The following is a 15323-nucleotide window of genomic DNA, read 5'->3' as shown; positions in this document are numbered from 1 at the left end:
AAATTTGTCATTTGTCACCAGACTAGTCCAGAGAATGGCATTAGCCATGAGGATTAAATAAACAGGATTTTTTAAAGACTTATAAACAGTCCTATTCAAACATCTCATTGAGGTGTTGTCACTAGTAGAAAAATACCCATATAGATCCAACAGCAGTATATTCCAGTGTTATGTAGTATTCCGATTGGGGTGGGTGTGGGTGTGTGGAGTGGGTATGGAGGTGTGCAGGTTCTGGTGCAGTGTGGGCGTCTCCTCTCTTGCTGTCAGCTTCCCCCTGCCAACCACAGGGCATAGGAAGGTTGAATATATATCAATCAAGTTAAAAACCCAAGGCTTTTAGCATAGCCTCAGTGAAATAAATACATACATATATACTAATGCCTCCACTGACCAGATGCTTTTCAGCATTACCACCTTTATTCATGGTCAGGCATCAAATAAAATCAGCATACCTAAAATGTACTATAAATACAATAATTGTTATAGCCAGTTGGCTCCTTTACATAAGAAAATATATTCAGGACAGTATCTTTTAATGTAAAGTTTAGGTTAAATAACAATAACTCCCTGGCCCCCGCCCCCCAAGAAGATACTTGCAGCTGAAGATACTTGCACCCTTAGAAGCCCTACTAAATAAAATAGCCTCACTGTATTTTCTAAGCACAGCCCACCTCATGAAGCCATTCCTTAGGATGGGAGCTACTACAGAGAAGGCATGGGTGCTAGCAGATTCCAAGTGAGCTTCCTTAAGCAGACTAACAGCCAGTAGTTGGTAAACTGACGACCACAAAAGCTTGCAGAAGATCAGCACTCTACCATATTCAAGTGTATGATTTTTTTTTAGTTCGGGGGGGGGGGATCTGTAGATCAACACGAAAACAAGAGTAGCAGAAATGAGGTAAGTTTTAATTTTCAAAACACAATATTAATAAATGCACCACATCAATAGTATTTCTTCCTGAGTTTTCCATTGCTTTTTAAAAACCGTAACTATGAAGTACATTACAACTATGATAGCTTAAAAATATCCTTTAAAACCAACATAATGGCATGATGCATTCTTCACATTAACCATCAGCAAGTCATAACAGTATGTGTGCAATATACACATTGTATACCTGACGGAAAAAATGCAAAGCTGTTCTGAGATAATTTTTTCCCTTTTTCAATTTGTTCTTCCTGCATATGAGATGCACAGTATATATAAGGATCTTCTAAAAAAGCATACTCTCCCTGTTTTTCATAATTAATAGGCCTAAATCTTTAAAAGTGACAAACAAATTAAATAGCAATCTTAATTTAAAAGGGAATTGTATCTGCTGGGGAGATCAGTTGAAGCACTTTCAGTAAAACACTTCCTTTAGAATAGTCAAGATGGTAATTAATTTGTATTCACACAGACAATTCTGGAACTATGGGAGTCCAGAGGCTACTGTGTTTTGGGAGACATTATCATCACAATGGTATGCTACTTTTAAAAACAATGATTTTGCTCCCATCAGCTGGATCCTGCAAGGCTTAAGACATACTGAGCTACTTTTGGATTGATTGTGTTGTGAGAAGAGCAGGACATGGAGGCACAAGCCACAGCTGAGCTAAGCAAATAGAAGTAGATATGTAATTTCAAGCCATGAAATTAGCATATGTCAATGCTATGGGTGCCCTACGTTCAACTCAGACTGATTATGGAATGCATGTCCCACGATCGTGCTGACCCAAATGATAAAATATCTAATAATGGAATGCTCCCTAAATGTTTGCTTATGAGATGGAAAAGGAAATATTGATTGCAAATATGTAAGATATGTTCAAAAATTTTGCCTGCCATAGTGCACTACTTGTATTAAGGGAACAGCTGTGGAATTAACACACCAAACTTGGAGGGGGAGCTTACAAAAGTGACTGGGAAAATTAGATGCATCTTAATGGGACAAAGGGGAAGCAGGGGAGAACAGGTACTAGATATACATTCCAACTTCAAAGTTTTTTGAGAATCATTTGCTTTGACACAAAGTCTACAAGCAGCAAGAGACTGGCCATCCAAAAGCTTTTCAACACACACACACTTACCTAGGCCTAGCAGCACAGCATGGCTGCTGCACTCAGCCTTGAATGCCCTAGTCTTTTGAGCCACAGCCTAAGCACCACCATAAGCTCTTTCTTACAGTGAGGCTGCACTAAAGAATGCTGAAGTATAAACTTTCTCATTGCTGCTAAGAGAAGTGCAACAACCCATATTTTTCATGGCGCATATCTGGATAAAAACCTGCAAAAAAAGAATTTCCAGATACTACTATCACAGGGAAGAATTTTCCAGGGCATTCTATGTAGGAGTTGTAATGGATAACAAGAAGATACATTCCTTCAAAATTACTTAGAAAGTTAAACACTTCAGGTAGAAGCAATGTAACACAGTGACCTGGAAATCTTAGCTACAAGACAGACTTAGCTAAAGACAGGAGGCCTTAATATAATGAGGGCTGCTCCCCCAAACTACTTTTTGCCAATTCCATACTTAAGATGCAGCCTCCCATCAGTGATGGAATAGAGTGGGAACAAGTTACTTCTGTGGAGATCACACTAGCATTGAAACAGCTGTGGCCCTATCCATTTTATAATCATATTTATATAACTCCGTACAAGTTAAGAGTAATATATAACTTGGTTGTTATAGGAAAGTCTTGTGAAGCTTCCTGGAGGATGGGCCACCATAATCACATGGTAGATATAGGTAGAGAAACAGAACTATACAACTACTTCCAGCTCATTCAATCATATTTCTACTAGCCATAGCGCTGATCATAAATGTGTATATATATACTGTAACAGAAAAACTGGTGTGTAAATGAAGTCTTGCCATATTAACAGCAGAAATATCTAAAAACTTTATACAATTCATTACGTTTCTCAAACTTCAAAAGGACATTCCACAAACACTATCCTTTAAATCACTTCATTACAAGTTCTGTTCTGCAATGTTGTAACACTGATAAACCCAGAGTCCTTTAAAATAATTATACAAAAATTGACACATACACCCTTTCCCCCTGTGCTGACAACTAGAAAATGAGTATCAAAAGGCAGCAGGAGTGGCTGGTTGGAATTCACTGTTTTTTGTGGCCTGACTCATGGCTCTGCGTTTGGCAAGGCGGGACTTTGAGGGGGGAGAAAGCTTCATGGAGCATATGGCCTGAGCGATACTTTCTTCCTCTTCACTGAGATGATTCTCATGCTGGGAGAGCTGGCGGTTTAGTGCAATAGCCTCAGCTGCAAAGAGAGTGAGCTCTTTTGTGCTGCTGTTCCTGCAGGTGGCGAAAAGAATGACATACAACCAGAGGAGTAAAAATGCAACTCTTAAAGCTAGAAAAAAGATACAAGGACTCTTTCATTGTCTCACTTAGAAATAATAAATCAGTTACTCCCAGTCATGCAAGAAATAAAATAGAATCAACTACAGACACTCAAGAAAATTCTCCCCTCACTTCAGCTTATAAAGCCCAGAGCTTTTTCCCAATGCCCTCCCTAAGATGTATATACCCTTCTATTACTACCCATCTCACTACACAACAGGTGATTACCTTTGAAGAACTTGTGGTGTAGGCAGTCCTCTTTCAGAAGCGTTCTACAGAAGATTGAAACATAGAAAAATAATCTGAGGATCTCATAATATATATTTCATCTGAAGTATAAACAGATGATCATTATGTTTCATAGCTCTCAATTTTTAACAGCATTCCATGAGCAAGTTATATTTCACATGAATTATAGGGTGAAACATGGAAGATTGCAATGTACATATAAATGTAGTAGTAGAAATAACAGATGTAGTAGTAATATAACAAAAGTAGCCACAAGGCTCTGAATTTTACTCGTAAATAAACAGCCTTCCTGACATTGCTAGAAGTAACCTTTTGATAATAACTAGGAAAAGCAGGGGTGCAGGATATATATGAGTTTTTTATGAGGAAGAAGCTGCATATTCAGGTTCTTGCATAGTACCTTCACAGATTACCAGAACCTTATGTAAGAAGGGCTGGACATTCTACATTATGAAATGCAGTCAAGGTGCTTTGGCTCCACACAGACTCGATTTATCCGTGGCACAGATAGGTTCTGTAAAGCAGCCTACATTCTGGGATTATACTGTATAAAGTTAGGGCTTTGGAAAGTACTACTTACCCCTTGTACCCATGGATGCTGCAGAACCTGAGCAGCACTAAGTCTCTCTTTGGCATCACGAACTAGCAACTTGGAGATCAGATCTTTGGCATCACTAGAGATATGAGACCAGTCCTTGTCAGGAAATTCATACTTCCCTTCTTGGATACTCTCAAAGAGCTTGTTCTAAGAACAACAAACATTTGTTTACTGTAAATATTGTAGGTTATTTCCTCCCCTGCCTACAATGCCTTAAAATTGTTACAATCTAACTTCCCACATTTAGCTCTGGGAATTCTGGAAGTGAATTGCTAGTATAACAATAGGGCTGAAATGCTCCATATCCTGTGTAGAACATGGACTCAACCAAGCCAAGCATCACAAGCTGTGAATCCCAAGCCTTTTATTTTACATGGCCTGCCCAAACCAACTTTCTCCACAACTGTCAAAGTGTGACATCTGAGGCCCTTTCCTCATAAATGCATTTTATAACTCATAAAACAGCACAACAATACTTTTTAGCAGTGGTCCTTTATTCCAGATGCATATCAAGCTCCCTTTAATGGCCCACTCAATCCATTTAGCATTAATCTGACTGGCAGCTGCAGAATCAGAGGCCTTTCTGATCCCAACCAGGATCCTGTTAAGCGCAGATGGAAGAACTGAACCCAGAACCTTCTGCAGGTAAGTATTGATTTTACAGTCAAGCTATGAATCGCCTCATACTACATACTTTCCCTTTTCCCACCCTCAAATTTTACAATTCAGACCTGATTTTCATATGCAAAAAAAATTCCTAGCAATCATCCAGAGGAGGAGATACAGTCATGTGGCTTGGGCCCTCAGTCAGAAAGAAATCTATTCCAATTGCCAAGAGAGTATAAAAAGAGCAAGAAAAGGACACTCTGGCAGCCAGCACTTGCAGAGGAAAGAAGGTCTCAGGAGAGTTGAGCTATTTTTGTCAAAGCAGCACCAGCCCAGTGCTATCGTGCATTCAATAGCTAAGGTGGCCCCAGTTGGTTGAGAGCCAGCTTGGTGTAGTAGTAGAAGAAGAGTTAGTTCTTATATGCCGCTTTTCTGTACCCGAAGGAGTCCCAAAGAGGCTTACATTCGCCTAACCCTTTCCTCTCCCCACAACAGATGCCCTGTGAGGTGGGAGTGAGGCTGAGAGAGCCCTGATATCACTGCTCAATCAAAACAATTTTATCAGTGCTATGGCGAGTCCAAGGTCACCCAGCTGGCTGCATGTGGGGGAGTGCAGAATCGAACCCAGTATGCCAGATTAGAAGTCCGCACTCCTAACCACTATACCAAGCAGGAATATCAGGGCTCTCTCAGCCTCACCTACCTCACAGGGTGTCTGTTGTGGGGAGAGGAAAGGGAAGGAGACTGTAAGCCACTTTGGGACTCCTTCGGGTACAGAAAAGCAGCATATAAGAACCAACTCTTCTTCTTCTAATTTGGATCAAAAATCTCAAAACAATGGGGACAATATTTCTCCAGTTCCCAGGACACCTCTAGTTTTGAAGAGAAATGAACAAAAAATAAACTTGCAGAAACTTAGATCTTGTAGTGTTGTCTGGGCAACCCAGAATAGCTGCTGAGGACTTGTGAGACTTCAGTCATCATTTCTTTGCTTTTTCAACTAGAGGAGGTGAGTTTGGGTGAGATGCAGGGAGAACAGAGGCTGGCAAGGGTGGGGCTATGGATAATTGGAGCTAGGGACAGTGGGGGTGGGGAAACAGGTGGGCAAGAAGACACCAGAAAGACTGGAGGGGAGTAGGAAGAGAAAGAGGGAAAATGGAAGACTTAGTAAGAAAGGCAATTTTCCCTCTACAAGTTCCCAACTGGGATATAAGCTCTTTCAAACTTACTTTGCTCTTTTTTCCTACATTTCCTGTTTCTTTTGTGTGCTTTTAGATTGTAAGCTTGAGGGCAAGGACCTATATCTTGTACATCTTAGTAATGCAAGCATTGTTTGGAGACAATTAGTAGGAGAGCAACATATACATCTGACAAAAGAACAAGGTGGGAAGAGGTAGCAGAATGCTGAGATTGTAGACAGATTACAGTACTTTAGACCAGGGGTAGTCAACCTGTGGTCCTCCAGATGTCCATGGACTACAATTCCCATGAGCATTTGCTGGCAGGGGCTCATGGGAATTGTAGTCCATGAACATCTGGAGGACCACAGGTTGATTACCCCTGCTTTAGACTACAGGCAGAGGACCTTGTTTTGGAATGCTCTCCTATATGAAGACTCCCTAGGGCAGAGACTCTTCCCCTAATATGCATCTTCTTTACTTTCACAGGGTAAGGGTACAACCGAAACTGGGACCGCCTCCTGCAGTCCAACATGGTACATTGCATTCTACTTCACAAGGGCTCTAACAGCAAGAGAAAAGCATGGGAGTTACTAGGACTAGCCATACCCTTCTCCTCAAGTCAAAACTATATTACATACTGCTGCTAAATGGCCTGTAGAACAACCTCGCTGAGCTGTTTCATTAACAAAGACACTACAAGACACAACTATTAGATCCCCAAATGTACTTAGTTACCTGGCAGATTTTGCAGACTACTCCTTTGTCCCAGCCACAGTCGGTGCCACAATTCCCCACAAAAGGAGGATAGCCACTTAACATGATGTACAAAATCACACCCAAGCTCCACAGATCACAGCGCTTGTCATAGAATGTGGCTTCATCTGTGAACACTTCTACTACCTCAGGGGCCATGTACTCTGCAGAACCACACTAGCGTACATGAGAGAGAAATTATATTCAAGTGAAATGAAGTAAGCACATTTAAGGACAAGTGAAAACAAATATTTAAAGTCTTAGCACTGAAGGACATCTAATCACAGCAAAGTCTCATTTACAGTGCAAATTTTTATGCCTGGTTTTTGTGAGAATTTGCCTTTGGCAAGTTCTGTTTAAAGACATTTAAAACCAAGTTTTTCAATATTTCCACTTCAAATTATAATTGTGAGTATTTGTGCAAAGCTTCAAGGCTCTCTAGAATACCTATTCTTTCACACAAAATTGGTAAGAATATAAGCCCAGCATAGGAATGCCTCTCTGGATGATTGTTTGAAACACAGAGCCGAGAAAAACTGACACAAGCTAGTAGGCAAGTAATAGAGGGAATTAAGTACATTTTTTCCTCACAGGACATGAATACTTAGCCCTCAACTCAAGACCTCTGTTAACCATCTCACAGATGGAAGGAAGTTAAAGCTTTGAAATTACAAGCTGTTTGCTCTAAGGCTGGCAGGAACAGTGATATCTGCATGCAAATCTGATTCATAAGACTGTAGAAGAGCCTTATTCAAAAGATTTAAACCCACAGATTTTAAGTTCCATGCTACTTGCAAGTAAGCATCAGACTGCCTCCCACAACGCTGACAAACTGTGCTAGTTGCTGGGCAACAGCTATTGTAGAAGCAAATGAAGGCATTGAGAATTCTTAGGTATTTCACAATTCAGTATTTGAGGGGCTTTCCACACCCTTTAAAAATAGTGAAATACTTACCTCTTGTTGTCATTATATTCCAGCCCCTCCATATGATATCGCCAGTAAATGGCTGGCTACATCCTCCATTTTAAAGAGCTAGTTGGGGAATCCCAAAAAGTGGATTCACCAACATATGTAGTGCTATCTAACGGAGAGCAGTCATCAGCCCACCAGCCAAAGAAAGGTATGGAGGTTGAAATGCGTGAAAGGAGCCTGCCTCGTCCCACCCTTGCTCCCGCCCCCCACTCCTGAGGATGGGAACAGCTTCTTTTATATGGAGGGGTGACAGAGGCAGTGAGCCCTCACTGGGGAGTGTATATGTGTGTGCACACATGCACGGAGGGAAGCAGTGACAGCAGCAGGCAGACCTCACGGGAGCTTGTGTGTGTGTGCATGTGCGCATGGGGGGGGACGCAGTGATGCCTATGCAGGTTCACAGATCAGCGGGGTGGGGTTGGGGAGAAAAAAACCTGCATGTGCAGCCACTAATGTTGCTAAAGTCTACATTTTTTCACTATAAATGTAGTTAACTTGGGGCAATCGCCTGTTCAAAATTACGCATTTAAGAAAAAAATTGGCAGGCATCACAGGCCCTTTAAAGCAGTGGTCCGCAACCTTTGTCAGGCTGCGGACCGCTGCGCCAGGGTGCGGGGAGAGGGTGACCCGGGGCCCCGCATGTGCGCGGCAGCCCCGGCGCAAACGCGCATGCGCGGCCTCGCCGTGCGTGCATGTTTGCGCCCCCGCCGGACACAAATGCGCATGCGCGGCAAGTCTGCGCGTGCGGCCGCGGCTCCCTCTCCCTGCCCCTCCAGGCCGCAAGGAAATCGGCCGTCGAAGCTTGGCGAGCTTCTCGCTGTGGGGGGGGGGGCGGGAAGAGGGAGCCGCAGCCGGGGGTTGGGGACCACTGCTTTAAAGCATAGAGAAAGTGGATTGGCTGCCTGGCTTGAGTGACAGGCAGAAGAGAGTTGCGTATAAATCATGTTGCTCTCTTCTGCCATTTCCAGCAGCACTTGTGGAGGGGGAGAAATGCAAAATGGTAGCAGAGAAGAGCAAAACAGCAAGAAAGGTGAGGAGGGGTCAGGAGGCGTGATTTTTTTTAGCATTACACCACTCAGCGGCGTAAAGCTATTTTTGATGATGTGTAACATCTTAAAGTTTTTATGTTGTCAGATCTTTTAAAAATTTTATAGTACTATTACTGTTTTTTCTCTTTTTAAACTGTCTTCTTTTTAAATTGCTTGTATTTTAATTTTGGTCTGAATGACTGTAAATAAATATTGATTGATTGATGTGCAGAAATGCTCTGAATATGCACACATTTTAAGTTTGTACTCACAAGGGAAGAAATTAATAACCTTGGAGTATCAAGTACAATATGCTGCATTACAATTCCAACATCAGCGGCTGAAATGACCGTGCAAAATTATGTTCACGGAAGACAAGCCCTTGTTCCAAACATGGGTAGTAAAGGAACCAGAAATGAGCACCTTGTGCATGTTATCCATTTTGAAGTGTAAAGGACTAGACTGCCACCTAGCATTTATTTGTTTGAGTACTGTGGTTTCAAGACTAGCATGGGGCTGAATCAATGAAACTCACACTAGGCTTGACACTCCAAGGATAAAGGCTGTATTTAAGTAGTAGACCTGGCCAGGTTGGGTGTTCAGAGGTATAGTGGGTTGCTATTCTGTTACAGGCAAGTTAATCAGGGCTTCATGTTGTTGTTAATGTTTAATAGTTCCTAATATACCGGTGTATGTGCTGGAGTGATGTAAATCAAATATCTAGAAGAGGGCTGCAAAAGTTATCTATTTCATATGGAAGAGATTTTTGACAAGGACAAGAGCCAAAATTCTAAGAAACTGCAAAGTCTTTTATAATGAATGGCATGACATGCCCAGCATTTGTATAACTTTCAGGCAAAGAACAATTTCACTGACACCCCTAATTCTCCCTGCATTACCACAACACAGCTAAACAACAGAAGAATGCTACATACTGGAGTAGTCAATTCAGGAGTAGTTATTGGAGTACATGCACTGTTGAGCTTCACTCCACTCCCAAGGTCAAAGTCACAAATTTTCACCGGTGACACCTGAAATGGGGGGAAATGCACAAAGATGAACTCAACTCTGACATAAATGGACTAAAAAACTTGTTTTTAGAACAAGTTTCCATATAATGAAGTGGGTTCTAGTCCAAAAGTTAAGAAACTGATTCGTCTTTAAGGTACCACAATTTACTTCATTTCAACAGTAACAGAACTGGCTCTATACAGTTATTAATCTTGAAAAACAGCTAAACACCAGCAAAGAGAAGCTACAAAGTACGAAGTACCTTATCATGGGATTCACACAGTATGTTTTCTGGCTTGAGATCACGATGAGCGATACCTAAGGACAAAAAAGGAGGTTCTGTCAAACTGAGGGAGAAGCTACAACAGCATTTGCTTCTCAATGGTCTCATAAAACCAGAATTACAATCAGGTTGCTCATCAACTGCACCATGTACCAAAACAATTTCAAGACACAGCAAAATATTACTATTCATATTTGAATATATAAGCCAAAACCTGGGCTATCTGATCATTCATGGACTTTAAATTCACTTCATGGACAACGGTCCTAAATCAGTTAACTAGAAAGAATGAAGAACGTAAGACTAGGGGCAAGCTATCACTACTCTGTAACTCTGGGTGAGCCAGTATAGCTCCATGGTTTCTTTTCTTCCATTCTGGGTGCCTCTCAAAAGAAGGAATTGCATGACAGACCACGACCCAAGACATTGTCCAACCAAAGAATACAGGGAGGGTCTCTACTTCAAAAGCTAAAGGACTTTTTTTGCTGCCCTAACTCTCCTCAACTTCTATTCCTCATGACTACAAATAGAGGCAAACAGGATTTCCTCCCAGAAGCCATGGACTATAAGGGACTCACAAGGCAAGATGAAAAACTACTGCAAAGGGACTAAGAGGAAAAAGAAACAAAGGAAAAAGAGAAAAGGGCTTCTTGGGTGGAAGAGCTCACACTTGTCTAACCATGCTAGGCTTGCCCACCTCAAAGATGAATCCTTCTGATGATCATGAGCTTCTGATGATCATGAGCTTTGGCTCAACTAGTTCCTGTGGAGTTTCTACTGAGAATCACCAGAGAAAAGTTAAGCCAGATTGTCTTCCCTGCAACCCCCAAATATTCTCTTGCAATGTTCCCCCAGAATTGTGCACCCTGAGGTCTCTCCCCTCTTCGGCAGCCACATCTTCCTGCGATGGGCGCCTGCTGAAATTCAATGCAAATCTGATGCCTGGGGAAAAGGATGATGCATAAGCACTGAAGACACATACACAACCCCACTTACCACACTGGGTTATTGGCAAAGTTAAGATGGAGAACATTGTTCCACCCTGAGCACCCTGGGGGGAAGGGCACTAAAGATGCACTAAATAAAGACACTGGTCTCTCGGTGTCACACTGTCTGATCACAAAAGGAAAACAAAAGAATAATCTCAAAAAGTAGCCACTAACTCAGTATCACAGAGAACTCCTCTAAAGAATGTGACAAACGATCATTAACATATTGTACTGCTCTATATATTTTCATGAATCTCATATTTAAACATGCTGCAAGCTACCAATATAAAATTCTGCAAGTCATGAGCCACACTCAAAGTTCTCCCCAATTCACTAGCAAATGCCTCTTTCCAGAGCTTCCCCATGAAATGGCTCTCCCCTGCCACCTCTGCACTGACTGTGCAGGAGGAAGGAAGCAGCAACACAAGAGATCCTGTCACTGTTGCCACCAACCTCAGGTAGAGAAGGGAAAAGAGACAAGACTCGTAGCACTTCTGCCGTCTCCCAAGCATGGCAAGAGGGTAAACATTTCCCTACTTAATCTGCAAGTGCCAGAGAACACAGGGACAGGGCAAGGGAGAGGCAGAGCCTCCTTTCATTCTATGTATGACTTTTTCCAGAAACAGCAACTCACAGTACTCCAAGAATGAAATAATAACCAGCTTCTGTTCTGCCAAGACATTCTGGTATAAGCAAATAATGTCTTCAGCCAGTATGCTAAGTAACAATTTATGTACTTGAGATGCAACATTTATAACAAACCCAGAAATCTGGTTGCATCTTACTCTGAACAGCGCACAGCACTTTTGCAGATCTTGTCCCAGGTGATCATGTTAACTTTACCTTGTCAGAAGACACTGTAAACCCACAAGCACTGATCAGTGGCTAGGGCAGGGGGGAGGAGAAGCAAAGGGGAGTCTCAGCTGAATGTCACTTCAGAGCTTAAGACAATCGCCATGGACATGCAAAGAAAGACAGCTCAACCTTTTAAGGACACATGAATCACTAATACAGCCTTCATCATACAGCATTCATAATGGCAGAAGATGCCTAATGCATGCCCACACTATGTTCCTTGTCCTGCCAGAAATGCCCAAGACTGAGAGGGTAAATGTTATCATGGAACTGAACTACAGCACAACCTACTCCCATATGACCATGGGATTCAAACCATTTTTCCCCTTAATCTGACAGTTACATTCCTGCCATTTGAGTCTCTGAGTATCTATTAAAGGCTGAGTGCTGTGCAAATATGTAAGAGATCTGTTAAAGCCACGGACTACAAGCGATTTAAGTATGCAATGTACTACAGAGATCTCAAAGAAATGGTGTAGTAGAAAAGCCACATGAACCACGCATTAGTAAAACTGATCTTCATACTGCAGCAGCTTCTATAGGTGATAAAGCACAACCTCTTCCCTTCTCAGAAGCCTACCATTTAAAAAACGAAATGCTTATCTGTAGCAAATACTTTACCTTCTTTTTTAACAGCCTGTGCGCCATCGCTCAATAAGAATTTTAATACTACACAGCAGAACCGTAATGAGAAACGAGAATTACAGAATATTACTCTGCAAACATTTCTTCTTGCTGCATCTCAGCAGTCACTTCTAAAGTATTTTCTGCCAGGGCTATTTGTCACTGCTTGTCATTTCTTCACAGGAGCAAGCAGAACTGAAAGCTCTCAATGGACATGTTGAAAACAAGCAAGTCACTAGACTCCAAAGCAGCTGATTACCTACATTTGCAGTTACTTTAGCTATACTTACTATGTTTCAGAGTTATTCCACAGGGCAACATTCTCCCCCCCCCCCCAGTATGCACTACTTTCAATGCAAATATGGACTATATCTTTGGGAAAAACTTTTACCATTCCCTCTCCATTCCTTGCCCAGATTGTCCTTCAGCATAATGATAGGCATTAACAATCCCTCATTAAATAGTTATGTTCAAACACTTTCTTCATCGCATACTAAGTTGATCAGCTCAGCTATGGCATTTCCACAAATTAATTTCTCCAACAGGCAAGCCAGTTGAGAACCTCAGATCCTATGACTCCATGCAATATTAATTTCACGGCATCCTAGAGAGTTGTTGCTAAAGTGGTATTAGAAGTTCCCACTAAAAATAGTGGAATGATTTACTACAGTCAGAAATAAATATAGCACCATAATACTAACTTCTGAAGGTGATAACATCCTTGATCCATAAAGATTACTGCTTATTAAATATAATTTCCCTTTGGCTACTACTAGTTAAGCATAAAAATGGCCTTCAAATACCAACTTCTGTGAAAAAGAAACAGCTTACGTCAACCTCAGGAATATCATAACTGCTTTATGGGGACAGGTATCCCTACAACCCAGTCTCAAGTAGTTATCTTAGAATTTGCTGCCAGAAAATAGAAAGTACCTTTGGGAACTAATCTGCATCTCTAATTAGAATCATAGAATCATAGAATCATAGAGTTGGAAGGGGCCATACAGGCCATCTAGTCCAACCCCCTGCTCAACGCAGGATTAGCCCTAAGCATCCTAAAGCATCCAAGAAAAGTGTGTATCCAACCTTTGCTTGAAGACTTCCAGTGAGGGGGCACTCACCACCTCCTTAGGCAGCCTATTCCACTGCTGAACGACTCTGACTGAGAAAAACTTTTTCCTGATATCTAGCCTATATCGTTGTACTTGAAGTTTAAACCCATTACTGCGTGTCCTTTCCTCTGCAGCCAGCAGAAACAGCATCCTGCCCTCCTCCAAGTGACAACCTTTCAAATACTTAAAGAGGGCTATCATGTCCCCTCTCAACCTCCTTTTCTCCAGGCTGAACATTCCCAAGTCCCTCAACCTATCTTCATAGGGCTTGGTCCCTTGGCCCCAGATCATCTTCGTCGCTCTCCTCTGTACCCTTTCAATTTTATCGATGTCCTTCTTGAAGTGAGGCCTCCAGAACTGCACACAGTACTCCAGGTGTGGTCTGACCAGTGCCGTATACAATGGGACTATGACATCTTGTGATTTTGATGTGATGCCTCTGTTGATACAGCCCAAAATGGCATTTGCCTTTTTTACCGCTGCATCACACTGCCTGCTCATGTTTAGTTTACAATCCACAAGTACCCCAAGGTCTCGTTCACACACAGTGCTACCTAGAAGCGTATCCCCCATCCAGTAGGCATGCTTTTCATTTTTCTGACCCAGATGCAGAACTTTACACTTATCTTTATTAAATTGCATCTTGTTCTCATTTGCCCATTTTTCCATTGTGTTCAGATCTCGTTGAACTCTGTCTCTATCTTCCGGAGTATTTGCCAGTCCTCCCAATTTGGTGTCATCTGCAAACTTGATGAGTAGTCCCTCCACCCCCTCATCTAGATCATTAATAAATATGTTAAAAAGTACCGGGCCGAGCACCGAACCCTGAGGTACGCCGCTACTCACCTCTCTCCAGTCTGATGAAACACCATTGACAACAACTCTTTGAGTGCGGTTCTCTAACCAATTCCCTATCCACCTAACGATCTGAAAATCCAGATTGCAGTCCTTCAACTTATCCATCAGAACATCATGGGGAACCTTGTCAAAAGCTTTACTAAAATCCAAGTAAATGACATCAACCAAATTTCCCCGATCCAGCAAACCTGTTACTTGGTCAAAAAAGGAAACTAGGTTGGTCTGGCAGGACCTGTTGGAGACAAATCCATGCTGACTTCCTTGGATCACCAAATTGTCCTCCAGATGTTTGCAGATCGCTCCCTTTAATATCTGCTCCATTATCTTCCCCACAACAGAGGTCAGACTCACTGGTCTGTAGTTTCCCGGGTCATCCTTCCTCCCTTTTTTGAAGATCGGAATAACGTTTGCTCTTTTCCAGTCCTCCGGGACATCTCCAGTCCTTAAAGAGGTTCCGAAGATGATGGACAAGGGCTGTGCAAGTTCTCTGGAAAGTTCTTTGAGTACTCTCGGGTGCATTTCATCTGGACCAGGGGATTTGAACTCATCCAGTGCAGCTAAATGCCTCTCGACCACCTCTCTATCCATGTTAACCTGCCACCCAGACACTATCCTTTGGCTACAGCCATCTCTAGATGTGCCTAAACACTTAGACCTGTGGGAAAAAACAGATGTAAAATAGGCACTAAGCCTTTCTGCTTTCTCTGCATCTTTCGTTATAGTTTGTCCATCCGCACCCAACAGCGGGCCTATTGCCTCCTTTACTTTACGTTTGCTCCTCACGTAACTGAAAAATCTTTTCTTGTTACAATGGGCTTCCCTGGCCAATCTTAGCTCACTCTCAGCTTTGGCC

At 42.1% G+C, this 15323-nt stretch overlaps 1 protein-coding gene across 19 annotated transcripts in view; it reads right to left on the bottom strand.

Moving 5' to 3' along the window:
• Nucleotides 1–885: 885 nt before the first annotated feature.
• MKNK1 (MAPK interacting serine/threonine kinase 1) overlaps nt 886–15323 on the bottom strand; it is a 32751-nt gene continuing 18313 nt past the window's right edge. For all 19 annotated transcript variants that reach the window (XM_077333867.1, XM_077333860.1, XM_077333862.1 and 16 more), the window contains 6 exons: nt 10012–10067; nt 9674–9769; nt 6720–6914; nt 4180–4344; nt 3579–3622; nt 886–3302 (listed from right to left, as the gene is read on the bottom strand). In XM_077333867.1, the coding sequence (XP_077189982.1) occupies nt 3074–3302; nt 3579–3622; nt 4180–4344; nt 6720–6914; nt 9674–9769; nt 10012–10067 (785 nt within the window). In that variant the 3' untranslated portion in view covers nt 886–3073. The remainder of the gene's footprint in view (nt 3303–3578; nt 3623–4179; nt 4345–6719; nt 6915–9673; nt 9770–10011; nt 10068–15323) is intronic.

Source organism: Paroedura picta, chromosome 4 (assembly GCF_049243985.1).
Source record: "Paroedura picta isolate Pp20150507F chromosome 4, Ppicta_v3.0, whole genome shotgun sequence".
Lineage (NCBI taxonomy): Eukaryota > Metazoa > Chordata > Lepidosauria > Squamata > Gekkonidae > Paroedura > Paroedura picta.
Note: the sequence above shows the minus strand (reverse complement) of the source record. Positions and strands in the feature narration are given on the sequence as shown.